The sequence below is a fragment of the Solanum tuberosum genome, unplaced genomic scaffold (genome assembly GCF_000226075.1).
Source record: "Solanum tuberosum cultivar DM 1-3 516 R44 unplaced genomic scaffold, SolTub_3.0 scf00561, whole genome shotgun sequence".
Lineage (NCBI taxonomy): Eukaryota > Viridiplantae > Streptophyta > Magnoliopsida > Solanales > Solanaceae > Solanum > Solanum tuberosum.
Window position 1 is genome coordinate 111,374 of NW_006239552.1, and position 18,755 is coordinate 130,128.

Sequence of the window (18,755 nt, forward strand, 5' to 3'; positions counted from 1 at the left end):
TATATATATATATATTGTATATAATCATATCAATTTGTATTTGTGTATGTATAGTTTATTGTCATCATTTGTATCAATGTTTGTATCAACGAATACATGTGTATTTGTATTTGTATCACTAAAGAGATCTGTAAACTTGACACTTATAATTTGTATTTGTATAATGAATTGTCATCATTTGTATTTGTATAAACAATTGTTAACAATTGTATTTGTATAAACAAGAGAGACCGGACATAATGAAGCGAGAGAGTGAATGGGCTGGGAAGGAGAAAAGCGAGGGAGAGATGACTAGAAAAGATGAGAGAGGCGAGCGAGATTCCAATGAGAGGAAAGGGGTGAGAGAGAGGAAGAGAGGAGATATGTAAATACGGTTAAACGTTAGTTGCGATGATAATTATCCACATAATTTCCCCTTAAAAAATGGGGGACAGGTAAGGGGAATTACAATGTGGGAAATTGAACCCTCATCAACAAGGTGAAAGTTCATGTAGATAATCAACTAAACTACAATAATTCCCTACAAGCAAGTAGCAATTGCTTTATGAAAATATCTTCTTTTTGTTAAGTTAAGATTTTGTTCGTGTTCTTAGAATTTGGATAAACTTATCCTTGAGATCATGATCTAATAATTCTCAAAAAAACTCTAATAAGATTCTAAGTTTACTTAAAAGAAATTTATAGGTTGTAGTTTTAAAAATTCAGAAATTGCACAAAAAAGAAATAGGTTTATTTACTAAAACTATCCAAAAATAAAAGGATAACCAACGAAAATTTATATACAAACAATATAAGCAATTTTGATGATAATTTTGGCCCATAAATTAAATAATAAAATATTGTAAAAATCTACAAAATATAGTGCGATTATTATGTTCTTTAAACTATACTTATTCTCATTATATTTTGATTTCACATACATTTCTTTGGAATAATTTCATAAAACCCAAATTTAACTTTTCATACAATCTTTTAACATATTTTTTATTTATACAAAAAAAACTACGACTATTTTACCTTTTTTTTTTAATGAGCTGCCGGACAGCAAATGGGACATATAGAAGTAGGTCAAGGAAAGAGGCAAAGTTACATCAAAATGATGATACGTCCTCCTTCCATTTTTAATTGTCATGTTGCATTTTTCAAAAGTCAATTTAATTGATTTTCAAATTTAAATTAGATTACATTAATTCGATATTTTAGACAAAAAAAAATTAGATAGTCAAAAACTATACAAAAAGTACTATAAATTGAATTTTTTTACATGTCAATATAATTAAAAAAAATACATCGTAAAATATTAATCAAAGCTCATATAGTTTAATTCTTAAAAAATAACAATTAAAAGTAATAAAGGAAGAGAAAGCTTCAATATATGCACACACAAGTTGGTTGTTTTCTCACCCACCAAATTGCACAATTATCCATTAATAGATGTGAAAAGTCTTGAATGATAAATACAAACATTTTAATTACTTTTTTCGTTTTAATTTGTTGGTCCTTTTCTAACTTAATACTTAGTTTAAGAAAGTAGTGAAAACATAGTAGTTAATAGCAATTACATACAAAATCAAATTAATATAATATTACAAGTGGAGTCTGGAAAAGATAGTATGTACGTAACTTTATCTTTTTCTCATAAAAAATATATAGCTAATTAAAGAGATTGTTTTCGATAGATTCGTGATTCAGATAAAGCATATCGTTAATAGTTAACGATAAAGATCTTGTATATAATATAATATTAAATTTACGTCGACATTAATAATACTAGGCCTTGCTAAAAAAAAAGAAATCAACTAAGGATTCGGCAGCCAATGGAGCAGTATTAATCGGATATATTTCTATATTTTAAAATCTTTTTGGAATAAAACAGAAATATATTTGAACTATGTTAAAATTGTCGATTAAAAATCTAACGATATGATGGTCTTTATTTTATTTTTTTAAATAATAATAATTAAGGTTAGGGGAAGATGAAATAAGGGAGGAGATTACGTGAAGGTGGAGAATTGAACTTTTACTAAAAAGATAAAAGATCAGATAGTCAACTAATTAAACTACTAAGATTCTTCCGTATGAGGAACTAAAGGTTCTATCCAGGGGCGGTGATGAAGTTAGAAGTACCACCCTTGGTCGAAAAATTACACTATTTATATATATAATCATTTTCTTTGAATTATGTGTATATACATAACGATGAATTACCTCCTAAGCATAAGTCAAAAACTTGGTTAAGTGGTAATTCAAGATTTTGCAAGATGATCCCGTTATAATTAAAGAGTTGTTAAAGAAGGAAATATACCATTTTTAAAGCAAATAAAAAAACAAGACAAATAAATTAAAATAGAGAAAGTATATATTAAGTCATTTAAGATATGAGTACTAAAAGCTTAACCATAATACCATACTCAGTTTTGAATTTTCCAAAAGTGTGTTTTAAAATAAACATTGACTTTATTAGTTAGTGAAAATAATTCAAAAAAAAAAGAAAAGAACAGTACCCCATGACACTTCTACATTTATATAAATAGAATCTTTTAGCTACTTTTAATATATTATACCTAATAGAATTTATGTTGAATCATCACTTTATAGGGTATTAGGATTTGAGTTTCTCTTTTAGACAGGTGTATTTTTACTGATTAGTCAATTTGTAAATGTTCGAGTAGATCCTACAGAAATATCATTTTCTCATCAATTTATTTTAAATCAAGATTTTTTTTCACTCAATTTTATCCCAATTTGCTAAAGGAATAATTCCATTTTTTCACTTTGAATTGGAAAAAACTTACATACTTGCTTATTTTTCATTAAGGATTAGATTTAGTAACTGAAACTCTATTAAAAACAGTTTTTCTATCTTATTAAGATATAAATAAAATTTATTTATATTATACTCGAAATCTCACTCGTAGAACTGCATTGACTATCGAACCTAACTCATATTTCAAAATCCAATGCACTATATATGCATTTGAAAAAGAGCCAATTTAATTAGGCAACCAATATAAGAAGAATTCATCCATGAAAGTGAAAAGTCAGCATTATCTTCAGCCACTTGCTTCTGCTGTTGTAGTTTCAAAGTAAATGTCCAAAGGGAAACAAAATTTCTTCACCAATCAGCATCAAGCACACAGACTGAGGACCAAACCTTCGTTTGGTAACCATCAGCATAGGTTGTGTAGTGGATAGATATACTTCGATTCAATCAGAGATTTTGAATTTGAATTTTAGCTATGAAAAATATCATTAATAGAAAGCATTTTCCTTAATGAGCTCTACACAAGGTGAATTCAGATTAATTGAATTCAAATATTGATATCAGACACCAAATAAAATATATATACATATATATTTGTTATGCGAGATAAGAATAATAATCTAGAAATTATTTTATCTTGCGTTTGAATATGGATATTAATTGATTGTAAAATTATTTTATCTTGTCATTTATATTAAAGTTTTGGAATTAGCTATCATTTTCTATCTCATCCTCATATCAAACTGCATTAACCTAAACAACATTTATGGAACTAAATAGAATAATATTTTATTTGTTTCAATTTATATATGAACTTTATTTTTGCATTGAACATAAAATTTAAAAGAAAAAAAAATTTGAAATTTATCATCTTAAAAATAAAACATAATTATAAAATAGGTCCATAAAAATTAAATAAAGAGTTAAAAATAAATGTTTTCAAATTTAAAACTAGGTTCATTTTTTCTTAACATACTAAAGATAAAATAAGATAACATAAACTCAATAAAATGTCAAAGCTAGTTACATTAATCAAACGGAGACAACTAATATTTCAATTTCTTTTTTCACAATACTAAACGTAACTTTGATTCAAACTCAATATATTTTTCCTAAATAAACATAAAATATATTCTAAACTCACCAAAACACGAGATAAATTTTAAATCTAAATTTGTAAACTTCACATTCTGAATACGATTTTAGTAAGGTGGTAATTGTCTAGCGGTAGGTGCCCATATCACATCCGATGGCAACTGATTAGAACTATAACAATACTCATGCTGAGTTGATTCCGGTGGCTGCCCACTATCTCCGGCGCCGGAAACTGGCGACTGACCGCCGTCGCCGTCGTCCTCCGCTGGAAACTTGTAATAAAAAGGATTATTAAATGTAGTAGCAATTAAATATACCGGCCCAGCAGCTAAAAGTGGCCCAATTACCGGCCCACCAACAACCTGACCTTGTGGCCCGGCTAATGAAATACTGAATCCATTCGCGACCCGAGAAAATTCACTTGGTATAATTGTAGCTGAAATCGAAAGAATATTGAAGCTTCCATGGAAGGTAATTGTAGAATCAGCCGGGTTAATTGGAGGCTGTTTAAGTGTAACATTAGTAACAGTACCCGACCCGTTTAGAATACATAGACCCATATTTTGGTTCCCGCAAAATCGATAGATCGAATCGATAATATCAATTCCGATTGGAATTTCAAGGATGTAAGGACTCATAGTGGGTCTTTCCACGTGATCATCACGTGCTGCTGTGAAAAAATTGGGTTCGGGTTTGGGTTTGGGTTTGGATTTGTTTTTCGAGCCGGGTGGACGGCCACGTGGACGGCGGATGACTTCGATGGTGGCGCCGTCGTTGGCGGAGGAGGACGGCGGCGCAGCGGTGGATACTGTCGGTTGGTGGTGGAGCTGGAAATTTTGGATTTGATGAAGTTTAGCAAACGTATAGATATTGTTAGAGTGGTTTTTTCTTTCTTCTACATATTTTTCTTTCATTTTCTTATCAATAAAAAGTACTTATTTCTTTTTGTCTCTCTAAATATAGAAATTAAAATAGATATTATAGTAAAAAAGAAAAAAAAGAGATAGAATATAAGAAGTAGTAGAAGAAAATTGGGTGTGGTAGTGTTTGGGTGGAGAGGGAAGAGAAAGAAATTAAATGAACTTGAAAATTACTTTCTCTATATTTATTTATATATATAAGAGAAAGACTAGTGGAGGCAAAGGATTGGCTTTCATGGTCTTCTTATATAAAAAAAAAATTAAAATTTTATTTATAAGTAACACGACTTAAATTTCAGGAGAAAGAAATATCCTGTTATTAAGTGCATAGGACAAGAAATAGTGCTTTTTATTTGTTAAAAAACATCGATACACAATTTTCGCTTCCTCCTAACATGTTTAGGCATGGTCTTAGCTTGGTTGTCTTCATAAATTGTTTGAGTAGAAGACATTATACTTTCTTTTCATTGTAAGTTTGATTGTGATTAGGGGTGTTCATGGTTCGGTTTGGATCGGTTATTAGTTAAAATTAAAACCAAATCAATTTAAATTGGTTTTTAAATTTCTAAAACCAAATAAAAAAAACAATTGTTGGTTTGGTTATCGTCGGTTTGGTTTGATTTGGTTAGATTTTTTCGATTCGAAAGTAATAAGTTTGTTGAGGACATACGCATTTCGATAGATACAAACACTTAGTACATGACTAATTCACAAACAAGCTATTACATGAACAAAGTGATTCATCGTACCAAGTTTCAGAAACTAAAAAAACTAATTGTCAATAGTATAAAGTTGGTTCAATATTCTAGAGATCTCAACATCTTATCAATAGACTTTTCAATAAAATTACACCTTAAAATATTGAGAAATTACTTCTAAAAAAGAAAACAACCAATATTTCATAGTCAAAACTAATCAATTACCATCTTCTTTAGCTTGAGCTTTAAATTATTCAATGCTACGTTTGAAAATTTTATAAAGAACAGAGAAAGTGTAATCTTTAAAGTAATGAATATTCAGGGATTTAGACTTAAGGTTTTAATAGTTGGGCTAAAATTTAAGTGTCGGGCTTCAGAAAATAGTAAATTAAAGACTTAAGTTAATTAAAATTTATCAAAATACTTATATTTTATTTATAAATAATTATAAAATTTATGTATATAACTTCTCGGTTCGATTTGGTTATTTCTGCGGTTAATTTTTAGTAAAACCAAAACCAAACCAAATAATATTGGTTTTTCAAAATTTAAAATCGAACCTAACCAAATCAAACCAAATATCGGTTTTTTTAATCGATTTGGTTCGAATTGCGGTTCGATTTGATTTTATAACCATAACCATGAACAACCCTAATTGTGATTATCTGTTTTTACTTTTACTTTTTATTTTATTTAGTTTCATGTGATGTTTAATTCTTATTTGAAATTTTGTAATTCTGTAGTAAGGTTTGAAGTGATAAGCTTCTTCTTACGTACCTAAGTATCTCAATTCTCAATTGTCACTTTCACTAATCGTCGTATCTAAAGATATATCCAAAACAACATCCACTAATAATATAAAAGAATTGGATAAAACCTTATAAGTATCGAGTTTAACATAATCGAACGAATATATGATATAAGTTTTCACAAAAGGTCTTATCACTAAATCATTATTAATTATAATACCGGTGTATCCTCACCTTAAAATTTTAATTATATATAAAATATTAGTATGATTTAATATAAATATTTAAGACAGATAATTTTTTATCAAAATATATTATATTATCGGTGGATAAATCTAAATTGTTTCTAGAAGATATATGTGCAATAAAAAATGGACTTGGTTACGTTAGCTCAACTTTCCTTTCATAGCCATCCGTTTACTTCTCTTCAACTTGCTACTAAGTTTGAAAGAGAGAGATAGAAAATTGGGAATAATTAGACCAATTTTCGACCAAATGGATTGATAAAGGACAAAGACACTTTAATGTTTTTTCTTTTTAAGAAAATATGTCAAATGAAATAAATATTTAAGTAAAAATGTCAAATGGCTCAATCAGAATTGTATATCAATTCAATTAATTTGTAAATGAATTAAATTAAATAGATTAATATAAACTCAATTAATAAAATAAATAAATTATTAATCCGTTTACATGTAAATAAATAAGATAAATCATAATTTTATAGGTTGATTTTAACAAACATTATATACATTTTCTCTCTCCACAACTATGCATGCATGTGTGAATATATCTTTTCCATACCCCTCTTGTTACTCATTGGGGGTCCTCATGGGTCACTTGTGTCTCAAGTACACTAATAATCATTACTTTAAAAAAATGATGGATGAATTTTATAGCTAATTGATTATTAATTCTATTTAATAATGGCTTAGTGAAGATTTTTAAAAATATCATTAGTTATATACTTATGTTGTATGATTTGGTGATGAACTAACAATAAAGTTCATAACTAACTTTTAATTTTATTTATCGTGAATGTCATCTCCTTATAAACTCTGATGTACATTTGGCATCATATCTCAGCTCACTTATTTTGACTATCTTTTTTTTTTGTTTTGGTTTTAAACGTATTTATTTAACTATTTATATTATTGATGTATTAGTTAAATCAAATTAAAAATGTCAAAGATGTACGATATGGATGAGCTACCACCGTGACTTCTAACTCGTAGGACCATCTCTTATCAGCTTTAATGTTCATCTTCTTCTTTTAAGCATAGACGATTGCTATAAGCTTGTCGTTGAATATGACATAATTCAAGTAATTTTAATTCCAATTTTATGTTTATAGTATATATTAAGCTTTTTTTAGTGCATCCTCTTATATTTTCATTGAAATTAACAAATAAACAACTCTACAATTTTCTTCCTCTTCTCTTTGTCGGTATAGAGTAGTGTATTATGTTATATTTTATTTGATAAAGATCGTTTTTATTATCATCTACATATAATTGTGCTTATTGACTTTTCTAGCTAGGGCACATGTGACACCAATAAAAATTGTCTATAATTAGGTGAAGAAGCTTGCTATATTTCAAATTCAAACAATTCAAGACTTCACATCTCATTAAGTTGATTGGTATATATAATAGTTACTCGTACAAAAAGCAAACTACTTAAGTAGTAGTAATAGAAATTACTTAAAAGAAATGATTGTATAAAGTATGTTTATTTTCCCAAATTGTTAGAATTTCACATACTCTAGCTATTGAAGGAGATTGTAAAACCTTGAGTAAATTCTATATTCTAAGATTATTTCTATCCGCTTAATTTTGATGAACAGATTTTTGTGATATTTATACTGGTGAAAAATAACATGTACTCATTTATTTATTTTTGGCTAGATATACATAGACGAACTCAACCATCCTAATTATAAAAAACATGATAAGGCCATTAAGAAAAAACCATTGTAGGTAAGGATATAATTAACTTCACCACGATAACAAGATTACGAGACCTAATTAGCTATAGTGTTGTTTAGACTATATACTTAATTATATTGAGGAGCAGATTTATAGAGATAATTTAGGGTACGTGAATTTATGGTCTCCATAGAATTAAATATTTTATGTATATATTTTCTAAAATTAGTGTAATATAATATGTTGACAACTCTACTACAAAAAGACCAAATTGTTCACTTAATTAAAAATTGAGTTATTAATTTAGAAGACCAAAGATTAGTTCCCACTAAATACAATTTTCTCCTCTTTTTTTTAATAAATAGATTCATATTCTTGAAATCTTAGATTCATCACTATAGTTTTCGCTTCTCAAATAAGAAAAGAGGCAAAAATAAAAAGAGAGGTATATGCCTATATATTCAAAAGTTGCAATGATCAAATCTTACGCGTTTACGTATATGATTATTTGTCGGCAAAGAGAAGTCAAAAGAAATGGATATATAGGAGTCGGTTTAGTAATAGTTAAACACTTACTTTGTAGTCGACCTATTATTATTCTGTTTGTCTTAATTTATGTGAGAAAAAAAATCGGAAATTAAGAATTTAAAATTAAATTATTATATAAGAATATATTATTCATTTAAAGATTGAATAATAAGAAGGGGAAAATGACAAATATGCCCCCAAACTATCGTAAATGCTATGCAGATACCCTCCTTCATACTTTTGAGATATTGGTGTCCCTGCCGTCTAGAAACTAGAGCATATATGCCCTTTATACTAATGGACATATATGTGTCATAATCTTATCCATAGACACGACATTTACTAAATATCGGATCGACAAATAAGATTGCTCCATATGTCCCCATGTAGTCTTCCGTTAGAGTGAAGGGCATATATGCTCTAGTTTTTGAACGATAAGGGCACCAATGTCCCAAAAATAGGACAGAGGATATCTTCATGTCATTTACAATAATTTAGGGGTATATTTGTCTTTTTCCCTAAAAAGAATTGTCGCAATTTAAATGATAGCGGGATAGTGGAGTAAACGTTTATATAATAAAGTACCATTTTAAGCAAAATTATAAATTATTCTTTCGGATAGTTTTTGGTCTAATGATTACCTATATAGTGTTCAAATTTATAAATAAATATTAAATTATCATCTAACGTTTGTAATAACTAACAAAATTTTAGTCGTGCTCTAAAGTTTAATGTTTTCTCATTAAATTATTTTTTTAAAAAGTCTTTAGACTGTGATCTAAAAAATTTATACGTTGCAAGAAGAAAACAAAAAGATTGATTTACAAAATAATTATTCCAAAACTGGTGATAATTTTACTGATTCATGGGAACCTAAAATAATACTCAAATCCCATTTAAGAGCAAAAATGATGTACATGAATCTAGGCTGGGCTACAAAATTGGGCCAACCACTTTGTCATTCAAGGCCCAGAAAATACGACAAATTGAGTGATCGAAGGTTCTTGGAGCCTCGATTAAATCAGGATGAGTAACTTTCACATATAGCAAACACAAAATTCATATTTGTATGTTATAGCAAAGTTTGCATAATTGCGCTCCATAGCAAACATATATATGTATAATTCGCTATACATATACAAAAAAAACAGTTAGTCTAATTCGCTATACATATACAAAGAAAGCAGTTGTATAATTCGCTATACATATACAAAAGAAAACAGTTGTATACAAAAGATCAATTGTATAATCTGTGTATGTATAAACCGAGAAAGAGAGAAAGGCAAAAGAAAACTGGGCAGAGAAATATTTTTATTGTATAATTATAAGTGTATAGGACGAAGATATATGTATTTGCATGTGTATATACAATTTTCTCTCGTTTTATACAAACAAAAGCGCAATTTATACATTTTGTTTCTGTTTGTATAAGCGAGAGAGGCGAGGGTGGCGAGCGAGATTTCGAAGAGTGGCGAGCAAGATATGGGAGAGGGGAGAGAGGGGAACGAAAATATATGTATATATACAATTTTCTCTCGCTTTATACAAACACAAACACATTTTATACATTTGTGTTTGTATAAAAAGCGAGAGAGGCGAGAGAGACTGCCACCAAACGAGAGTGGCGAGAGAGATACCACTAGGGAGAGTGGCGAAAATATCAATAGTTTGATATAGGGTACAATTAAATCAAAGTATATTTATAGCATTTAATTTGAATTAATAGTTTGCTATTATGTACAATTATCTCAATCAGGATCACGCATTGCAAGGCCTACTAAGAGTGACGCTCCCAACATAATTTAAGACGCTCAAACTAAAAAAACCACCAATTCTCTTGAATTAAGAAAATTTGTAAAGCTCTTTCAACACTTTTTTTTCTTGCAATATGAACATTTTTCTAATCTATCCATTTTCCATAACTTATGAACAATTAAGCAATACAAATAATTTTTACCTATAAAGCATAACTAATTATAACCTAGTTATTGAAATGTCCCAAACTTCTTATCTCATAAGCAAACTTAATATAATGCCCAATGGGCAATAAAAGTTTTGTCCAAGATGCACTTTTTTTTGAATTTTTTACGAAGCGAAATCAAAAGTTCAAACGTTATGCTAGTCAATCTTGTAAATTGCCCCTTAAGATGCCATCAAATTTGTATGTCAAATTCAAGAATGAATATAGGTCACAAATTTCAAAAAGCTAAAAAAAGAGTCAAAAATATAATTCCTACTTATCAAACCATTAGGTGGTGCTACTAAAAATGGCTAATTTGTATTTGTTGGTCAGTCCCTATCAATCCTAGTACTTCCATGTGCACTCATTTGGTGCAAAACTGATAAAGATGTCAATAAGTCCATATGCATGAATGATTGAACCATAAGCTATTTTTTATATTAACTATTACGTGCGCGTGGAAAAATATTTCAAAAAAATATCACCTTTGATTGAAAGTTTCGAATTCACATTCTATCTTGATACTCTCCTTTTTCCTCTTGATTTGTTTAGCTGACACGAATCGAGTTAGTAAGTTTTGAATATCTAATGCAAAACAAAAAAAGATTGAGGATTAATATTTTTGAAAGGATTTAAGTTATATACATAGGTACATTAATAGTGAATCATTCATTCTTTGATGTATATTGCTAATCAAAGATAAGAAATAAAGTTATTTGTAAATACTTTAAATTAACCTAATGATGTGAATATATTTTAAAAATTTCATTGATACGTAGAACTTAAACTCTTTTTTAGAAAAAATAGATGTGGTCAATTTTAACTTTTTGCCATTTTGTCCTTATCATGTTCTTGTCCTAATCCTAGCTGATAAAATAGAAATGAAAATATTAAACCCCACCTAGCCGCAAATATTTTAGAAAAAAACAAATACCTTTTAATTTGGAATGACATTAATTAATTGTCATATTATTCTTGCTATTTGTCCTAAGATATTTATATGAGAGTCAATTCCAATTAATCACTAGTAATTTTCCTAATGTGAGATAAAATTCTAATTGTAGCATAGGTACATGAATCTCAATTGTAGACTTTTACTTTAAGATTTGGTGTGAAACATTTTATAATTAATATAAAATAAATACAAAGTCTCTCTCTTTCCACCCTCTTTCTTTTTTAACTCAACTCCTTTTAAACATGTGAAAAAGGTAAAATGTTATCTAAATAAAGATTTTATTAAGTCAAATAGGTGGGCTTAGCTAATTTATATATTCTCTTCTATCATTTCATAAAATAGGTTTTTTTTCTTGTTAGACAACACTAACATATTCAATATAATTTCAGTGGAATCTGAATATATATGATGCACAGTTATACATAAATCTTACTTTTATCTCATAGAGGTAGAAAAATTGTTTCAGTCCCTCAACACAATAGTAACTCATCATACTAAAATAATATATAGCAAACAAAGTTAATAACATATACAAACACAAATGTATTAATATATAGCAAACAAAATTAATTACATATATAGCATTCGCTCCCTCTCCCCTAATAAAAATACCAAAATAATATAATTAGCGAAGCAAAGAAGAACATGTATTAACACATGTGAGAGATTAACCCTAATCAAGGTAACAAAATAAAGTTGTTGTAAACCTAAAATTATATTGGACCAATTCTCCAACTGTCTTTATAGAATTGTCTTTGTCCATTAACGTGCTTTTAACCAATCTAACAACTAGATACATTTATTTATTATTTATTATTTATTATAGACAAACATGCAACATTTTCAAAAAGTTGTGGCTAACAACAACTATAGGTGTCTAGTTTAAATTGTACTAAGCAATTTCAACTTTTCTATCCTAACAGTTGTGGTGATGGTGGAAATGTGAATGAATAATTCGAATCGAAAAAGATTTATTAATTTATTAATAATGGTTTATATATTAGTGTAGCATTTTTGGTCATGGTTTTGATTTTTTTTTTACTATTGAGTTATCGGCTTTTAATATTTTAAGGTTTTTGGGTTAACCGATAATCCTATAGTAAGTTAAATAATTATATTTATACCATTTGGTATTTAAATTCTTGACTTAGAGTTCTGTTTCATTCTTTTATTTTTGACGGTCTCAAACTCTCAGTTTTCTACAATGTGACAGTGTTTGTTTTTAAGCAAGACGCAATATGTCAACTCATGTGTATGATAGTATGGTTCATTTGTTTTTTTTTAATGTCAAATCTTAAAGTTTAAATTGATAACCAAATCGATAATGATCAATAACCGATAAACCAATATCTTAATAGTTATATAACGGGTTCACATGTCTACAAATCGATAACTGATAACCTATAAGGCTATAACCAATAAATCGAATCAATATACTTCGAAGTTCGAAACAGAACCGAATTAATATGCAACCCTACTGAAATGATAAGATCTCTATTATTAATTAATAAAGATCCAATTCAAATTTTAAAAATTGAAAACTTCTGATAAAAAAACTCACTCTAAAAAGTCTTAAACAACGTAAATTTAAATTAATCGAGCCAGTAATCTCGAATACTCAATGATTATATTGAAAAATAATATATATTATCCTCTAATAAATTAGATTTACTTCTCCTACTTTCAGGCAAACACCTAAGACACTAAACTCCACAAGTCCATAACTATTGGATACAAAATATTTTAATTAATTAATTTTCTATAATTTATGACACTTGATATTTTACTTTAAATAATATAAAATTTAATTTTTAAACATATGAATATTTTTTTTATTTTCTTGGTAAACAAGTGGCCAAATTACTTGAACCACACACACAAGAAATTGACTAGCCACGTTATCTTAGTTTCTGGGTCCCACTGCCATCGTGGCACACCATCTGACCTGGCAGTCACTTTTTAAAATTTTGACTTATCTTATCACCAATCATACATACCCAATCAACACAAAAACTTATCAAAATTCCATAATTACCCTTAGACTAAAATCTTCATGGATCGTTTGATACGCGGAATAAGCTGGAATAATCATACAATAAAGTTTGATAGTATTAGATCACAAATTTATCAACATCAAATTTGACATTATTTTATTTTACCTCTGAGATGGTATATATTAGTCCAATAACTATCATTCCGAAATAATTTAATTCGCGAATCAAATGATGTCATTTGATACGAAATAAGCTGGGATATTCTTGAGCTAAATTTGTGATTAGATTTATATTATTTTTGAACATCCCATTTTATTCCAAATAAGATAAACTAGTTCAATGATTATAATCTCGAAATAATTTAATCCACGTATCGAACGACATGTAAAAGACATTTTTGCCCTTATTCACCTGAACCTTAAAGCAGACGATAATTTCTTTTTAATAAAAATTCAGAAATAAGCTGTGTTTTATTTAGACTCTGCTTCTGATTTGGTGATTGAATTCTTGAAGGAAACTATCACAAAGCTTCGTATATAAAAAAAATTCTATCTTTTTTTTTCTTTTTTCTTCAATAATATCGTCAGATTTGGAAAAATAAACAACCCCTTTTGAATTAGAAGTGCTCTGATCCACTAAATTTTGAATTTTCAAGGTATATATATTATGAATTCTGGGTTTTTTTTGTTATCTGCAACTGAAATTTTTGGATCAATTTTTATGAAGTTTGATAGGGAAGGGGAATTTAAGGTTATTTATGAGATACCCATATTGGAAATCTGAAAAAGATGATTTCTTTTTATGTTAGATTCATAAAGATTTGATTTTTTTTTATTATTTATGAAGATTTTTAGCTAATTGTAAAGCTATGTTTGTACTGAGTTTCTGAAAAAGTTGCTTTTTTTTGTTGTTGTATTGATGAAGAGCTTTGTAGAGCTAATTTGCAAAGGCATGTTTTGTTTTTTTTCTTCTTTCTTGAGAATTAGTACTGGGATTCTTGATTTTCTGGTGGTCCTTTATTTTTTGGGTGCTTGCTTTATGTTTGGTGGTTTTTGTTTGACTGGTTGAAGTTGAAGTTTTAGTCTTATTTTGTGGAATACCCTGTTTGTATAGTTACTGGAAATTGAGCTAAATTGTGTTAAATTTCAATAAAAAGTTAAGGTAATTGTTAGGCTCAAAATATTTGGTTCTAATTTTCTATTATGAATATTTCTAGGGAGTGGTAAATATTATTGGCGAGCAGTTTCTTTTAAGACTTTTCTATAAGCTGAACATATAGTTTGACTGGTTTATTGCTATGGGAACCTAGAAAAGGAAAGGAGGAAAAAAGGGAAGAACTTGAATTTCTTGAAGTATTTTTAGGTAAAATATCAGAAAGATGACCACATTATGGGTCATAATGAATGGAAGAAGATCTCAGTTTATTTATGTTCTGTGATTTTGTTATTATTTTAGATTAAAGGTGCTTGCACACTCTAGGTTCTTGATGTATTGAAAATTGAAGAACTTCATTAAAAAAAAACTTGCTTGGCTAATGTTAGTAGGGTAATAGGAGTGTTGTCTCGCTTATCCTTCTATACTAGTAGTTGTAGTATTTTCCTGTAGTTTTCTATCCTTCAGTTTCTGTTACTATCTACTATCTCTTGTACTTCGATTATTGCACTATTTTGTTGTTACTGTTGTTTTTTTAGAATGCTTTGCCATGCTTTTTACATTATTTTGCCATGATTTCTCCACTTCCAATCATTTCTTTTTCGACCTGCTTTGATATGTTTTTCCTTGGACTAAGCATAACATGCTTTGTCTCAATAGTGTTTGTATCATTTTGATTGTATTCATTCCTCTTACTACCTGGATTTCTTTTGTACAGGAACAAATACCTCTTATAGTACATTCAATTGTCATCAGGCTCCAAAATCCAAGATTCATTGTATCTGCCAACATTTTTGTTCAATAACTCAATCCCGGATTTTGATTCTATAAAGGGCAAGTAATTTACTTGATTTACTAAGACATGGCTTTGGCCTTTAACCCTTTGTCATGGTGGCTTTGGAGTGGAAAGCATCAAGAACCTAAAATCTCGAAAGGGACTTCTGCAAATTCATCACCTGATTCGAGTTTATTGGAATTGGATACTTTGAAATTTACTCTTGATAGGAGAAGGAATATGTCCTCCTCATCTAGAAAGGTTAAGCGAAAATGGGAGAGTCGTGAGGAGCGGAAGATTGATAGGGAGTATGATATTGTTCTTGTTCCATCGGATGGCGGATGTGTTTCAGGGTCTGAGTCAGATGATTCGGATTGGTCTGTTGGATGGTTGGAGCCTCATGGCCCTGATTTCCAGAGTGATGATGATAGAGATGATAGTTTTGCTGTACTAGTTCCTTGCTATGGACGTGGGCGCGCGGATTTGGAAGATAATGCTCAAGACAAGTTCATGCAGACCATTGGTAACTTCAGGGATTTACATGCTTCTGGTAAGAGTCAATTTCTTGAACAGTTCTCCTTTTATATAATGATGAAAACCAAATTTATTTGAAATATATCAAACTGCTTATATATGGGTAGTCTTGGAACAAGAGTAGAGTTGTCTACGTGACCAATAGGTCATGGGTTGAGCCGGCTGGCTACATTGCACTCACTTGGGGTGCAACCCTTCCCCCGACCCCATGCAAATGCAGGATGCTTCCCACTGCCCTTTTTATATCAAACTCCTTATAGAAAGGGCTCTCAGTTAATTATGTCATGCTGGTTGTAAATGGCTATTAAGTAGTAATTCAATGAGAAATATGCAAATTGATGTTGAAACAAACTTAATGCTTGTGGAAAATACCTGATCTACAAATGGACTAGTACCTTTCGAAAGGTTCTTTCAACCTTCCCTGCTATAACTAAAATCCATCACACAAGTAAGGACTTGAACAGAAAGTCTTGTTTCATAATCAGAATTTGTTGAATTGAGCCTTCCTGCTTTTCGATTCGTTCCTCTTTGTTAATGTGCTGAAACTATACTAGCAGATCTTATGCAAGCTTAGAATGTTATGATTACCAAATGCTCCTTTCATTCAATTTGGTGTCTAAATTAGGATGATTTCATTGGCCTCGTTGATCAAATGTTTTTAGGTCCTCTAATCTAGAGAAATTAGAATGTGTTCAAGATACTTTTCTCCCCTTGACTTTTACAGAGGGGAGGGCAATGGTTGGTGGTGATATATATTTTTTGGGTTGGCGATGATTATTAACTAGTAATCTTAACTCATGACTGCAGCACTGAATTAACATCCAGGATGAATTTCTCATTGACGTATATAAAGAGCATCTCCTACATGATAAGTGGCTGTTGCCTAGAAATCTTTTTGCGGAATAACTTGTTGTAAATTAGTGTAACTCATATGTAGCCCCGTATCATGTCCTGGTTTCTACACCACTTAGATCTTGTCCCTTTTTATTTCCCTCGCGAAAATAATAGTTAGTTCTTGTCCTTTGTCACACAACTTGATCAGTTGAGAAGTATTTAGCACCATATCAGTTGGTAGGTGTTCTTAATTCAGATTTCTTGTTTGAAGTTGAATTTATGAGATCGTTAACAAGCCAGTAATAGGTTAGCGTGGGTTCTGTTTACTCATTGAGATAATACGTATTTTAACCTTCTTATCATCGAGAGACTTCTCATTTTTATGCAACAGCGTTCTTGGCCATTACATATCCGTAAAATCTGAAATCTCTTTTCTCCTGAAATGTAACCTTTCTTTTGGAAACATTATGATTACAACCCTTTTGTTCCCATCCAATACTAAACAAGTTTATTTTTATAATTTTTGAACGATGCATTGATTTAGATAAAGTATAAACCAAAAACAAATGTATATGATGTTGAATAACAGCACTCTTTCCATCACTTTAGTTCTGAACTTTCTGTTCTGTACTTCGTGCTTATTGAATTTGAATTTTACATGCAGGGAATAAGAAGTTTATAGAACAGTGGCTCTCATCTTTGCGGTATAGCTGACAGGCTGCAGTGGCTCAGTTGATTTGATATCTTTTCTCCAGATTCTTTGTTGCTTAGTGGATCAAACACTAAGCTGTTTTTTGTTACCTATTACAAGCCTAAATATGGACTAAGTAGGAAATTGAAAGTTAAACTGTAAAAAAATAAAAATCGTCTATGGTCTCCTGGTACCTTGTGTCTTGTGTTATTCAGAATAGTTATTTGAAGTAACCTCTGCTTTGTCTCTTGAAAATTGGTGTAAATTTGTCATTCGAACTGTCTGGAGGAAGGAGAAGGGAAGAATGATGGTTATAGAAGGAAAATTAAGAAAAAGAAAAAAGAGTGAAAGCTAAGAAGCAATGGTTGTGATTATGCTTGTAATATTCTTTGGATGTAAATATATGTGAATAGGTTCATCAGTTGTAAACATGTTTTCTGGGAAAATAATTGGTTACTTATGATGCTATAAGTACCATTTCATTGTGAATATGCAGTTTCATCTACTTGTACTGAATATATTTGGGAAGTTCTAATGTTATTAGTAAGGAATAAATGTCTCTGTTGTTCAGAATGCTTTGTTATGCTTTTACTTTCATTACTGCTTTTTCTGGACTGTTTTTCCTTGAACCGAGGGTCTATCAGAAACTTCTCTACCTCTGAGGTAAGGGTAAGGTCTGCATACACTATACCCTTTCCAAACCCCATTTTGTGAGACTACATTGCTGTTGCAGTTGCCCCCCGAGATTAGGTTCAGTGATACAGATACATCAATACAGGCACATGTTACGAGTTTGAACCCTGTCACTGCTTGGTATTTAAGTGGAGAGTGAAGGGGTAAAGGTCATGCTCATACAGTCATACACTCTCGAGTTTCGAACTTGTAAGTGAAATTGGACTTGCTGTTTAAGGGGTTCAAAGGTTTGATATCATGAGATTGAATTCTAGTCCTTTAGTTAGTTCTTTGATGGTATTGTTCTAAAATGTGTTCATTTCAGAAGCCAAGTTTACCTACAACAAGTCAACAATATACCCGGTGCAATACTACAAGTGGGGTATAAGAAAGTAGAATGTATGCAAACCTTACTCTCATCTTTGTATGGTAGATAGGTTGTTTCAGATACACCCTTTTGCATCAAAAGAAAAGAAGAATTTGAAGCATGTAATGTCAAAAGAATT

At 29.8% G+C, this 18,755-nt stretch overlaps 2 protein-coding genes across 2 annotated transcripts; one reads left to right on the top strand and one right to left on the bottom strand.

Moving 5' to 3' along the window:
- Positions 1–3,966: 3,966 nt before the first annotated feature.
- Positions 3,967–4,773, bottom strand: LOC102581962 (AT-hook motif nuclear-localized protein 28-like). The gene is given in 1 exon segment (NM_001318559.1): positions 3,967–4,773. A coding segment is annotated over 1 exon segment (807 nt).
- Positions 4,774–14,069: 9,296 nt separating this feature from the next.
- Positions 14,070–18,095, top strand: LOC102582290 (uncharacterized). The gene is made up of 3 exons (XM_006366358.2): positions 14,070–14,246; positions 15,462–16,068; positions 17,551–18,095. Exons 2-3 carry the CDS (start codon positions 15,606–15,608, stop codon positions 17,598–17,600), a joined length of 513 nt encoding a protein of 170 aa, XP_006366420.1. The 5' UTR covers positions 14,070–14,246; positions 15,462–15,605; the 3' UTR covers positions 17,601–18,095.
- The last annotated feature ends 660 nt before the right edge of the window (positions 18,096–18,755 follow it).

Excerpts from the sequence above, each read along its gene's own strand:
- LOC102582290 (XM_006366358.2), top strand. The coding sequence starts at position 15,606 with ATGGCTTTGGCCTTTAACCCTTTGTCATGGTGGCTTTGGAGTGGAAAG. Across the intron at positions 16,069-17,550 it reads CAGGGATTTACATGCTTCTG|GGAATAAGAAGTTTATAGAA; the intron begins GTAAGAGTCAAT and ends TTTTACATGCAG.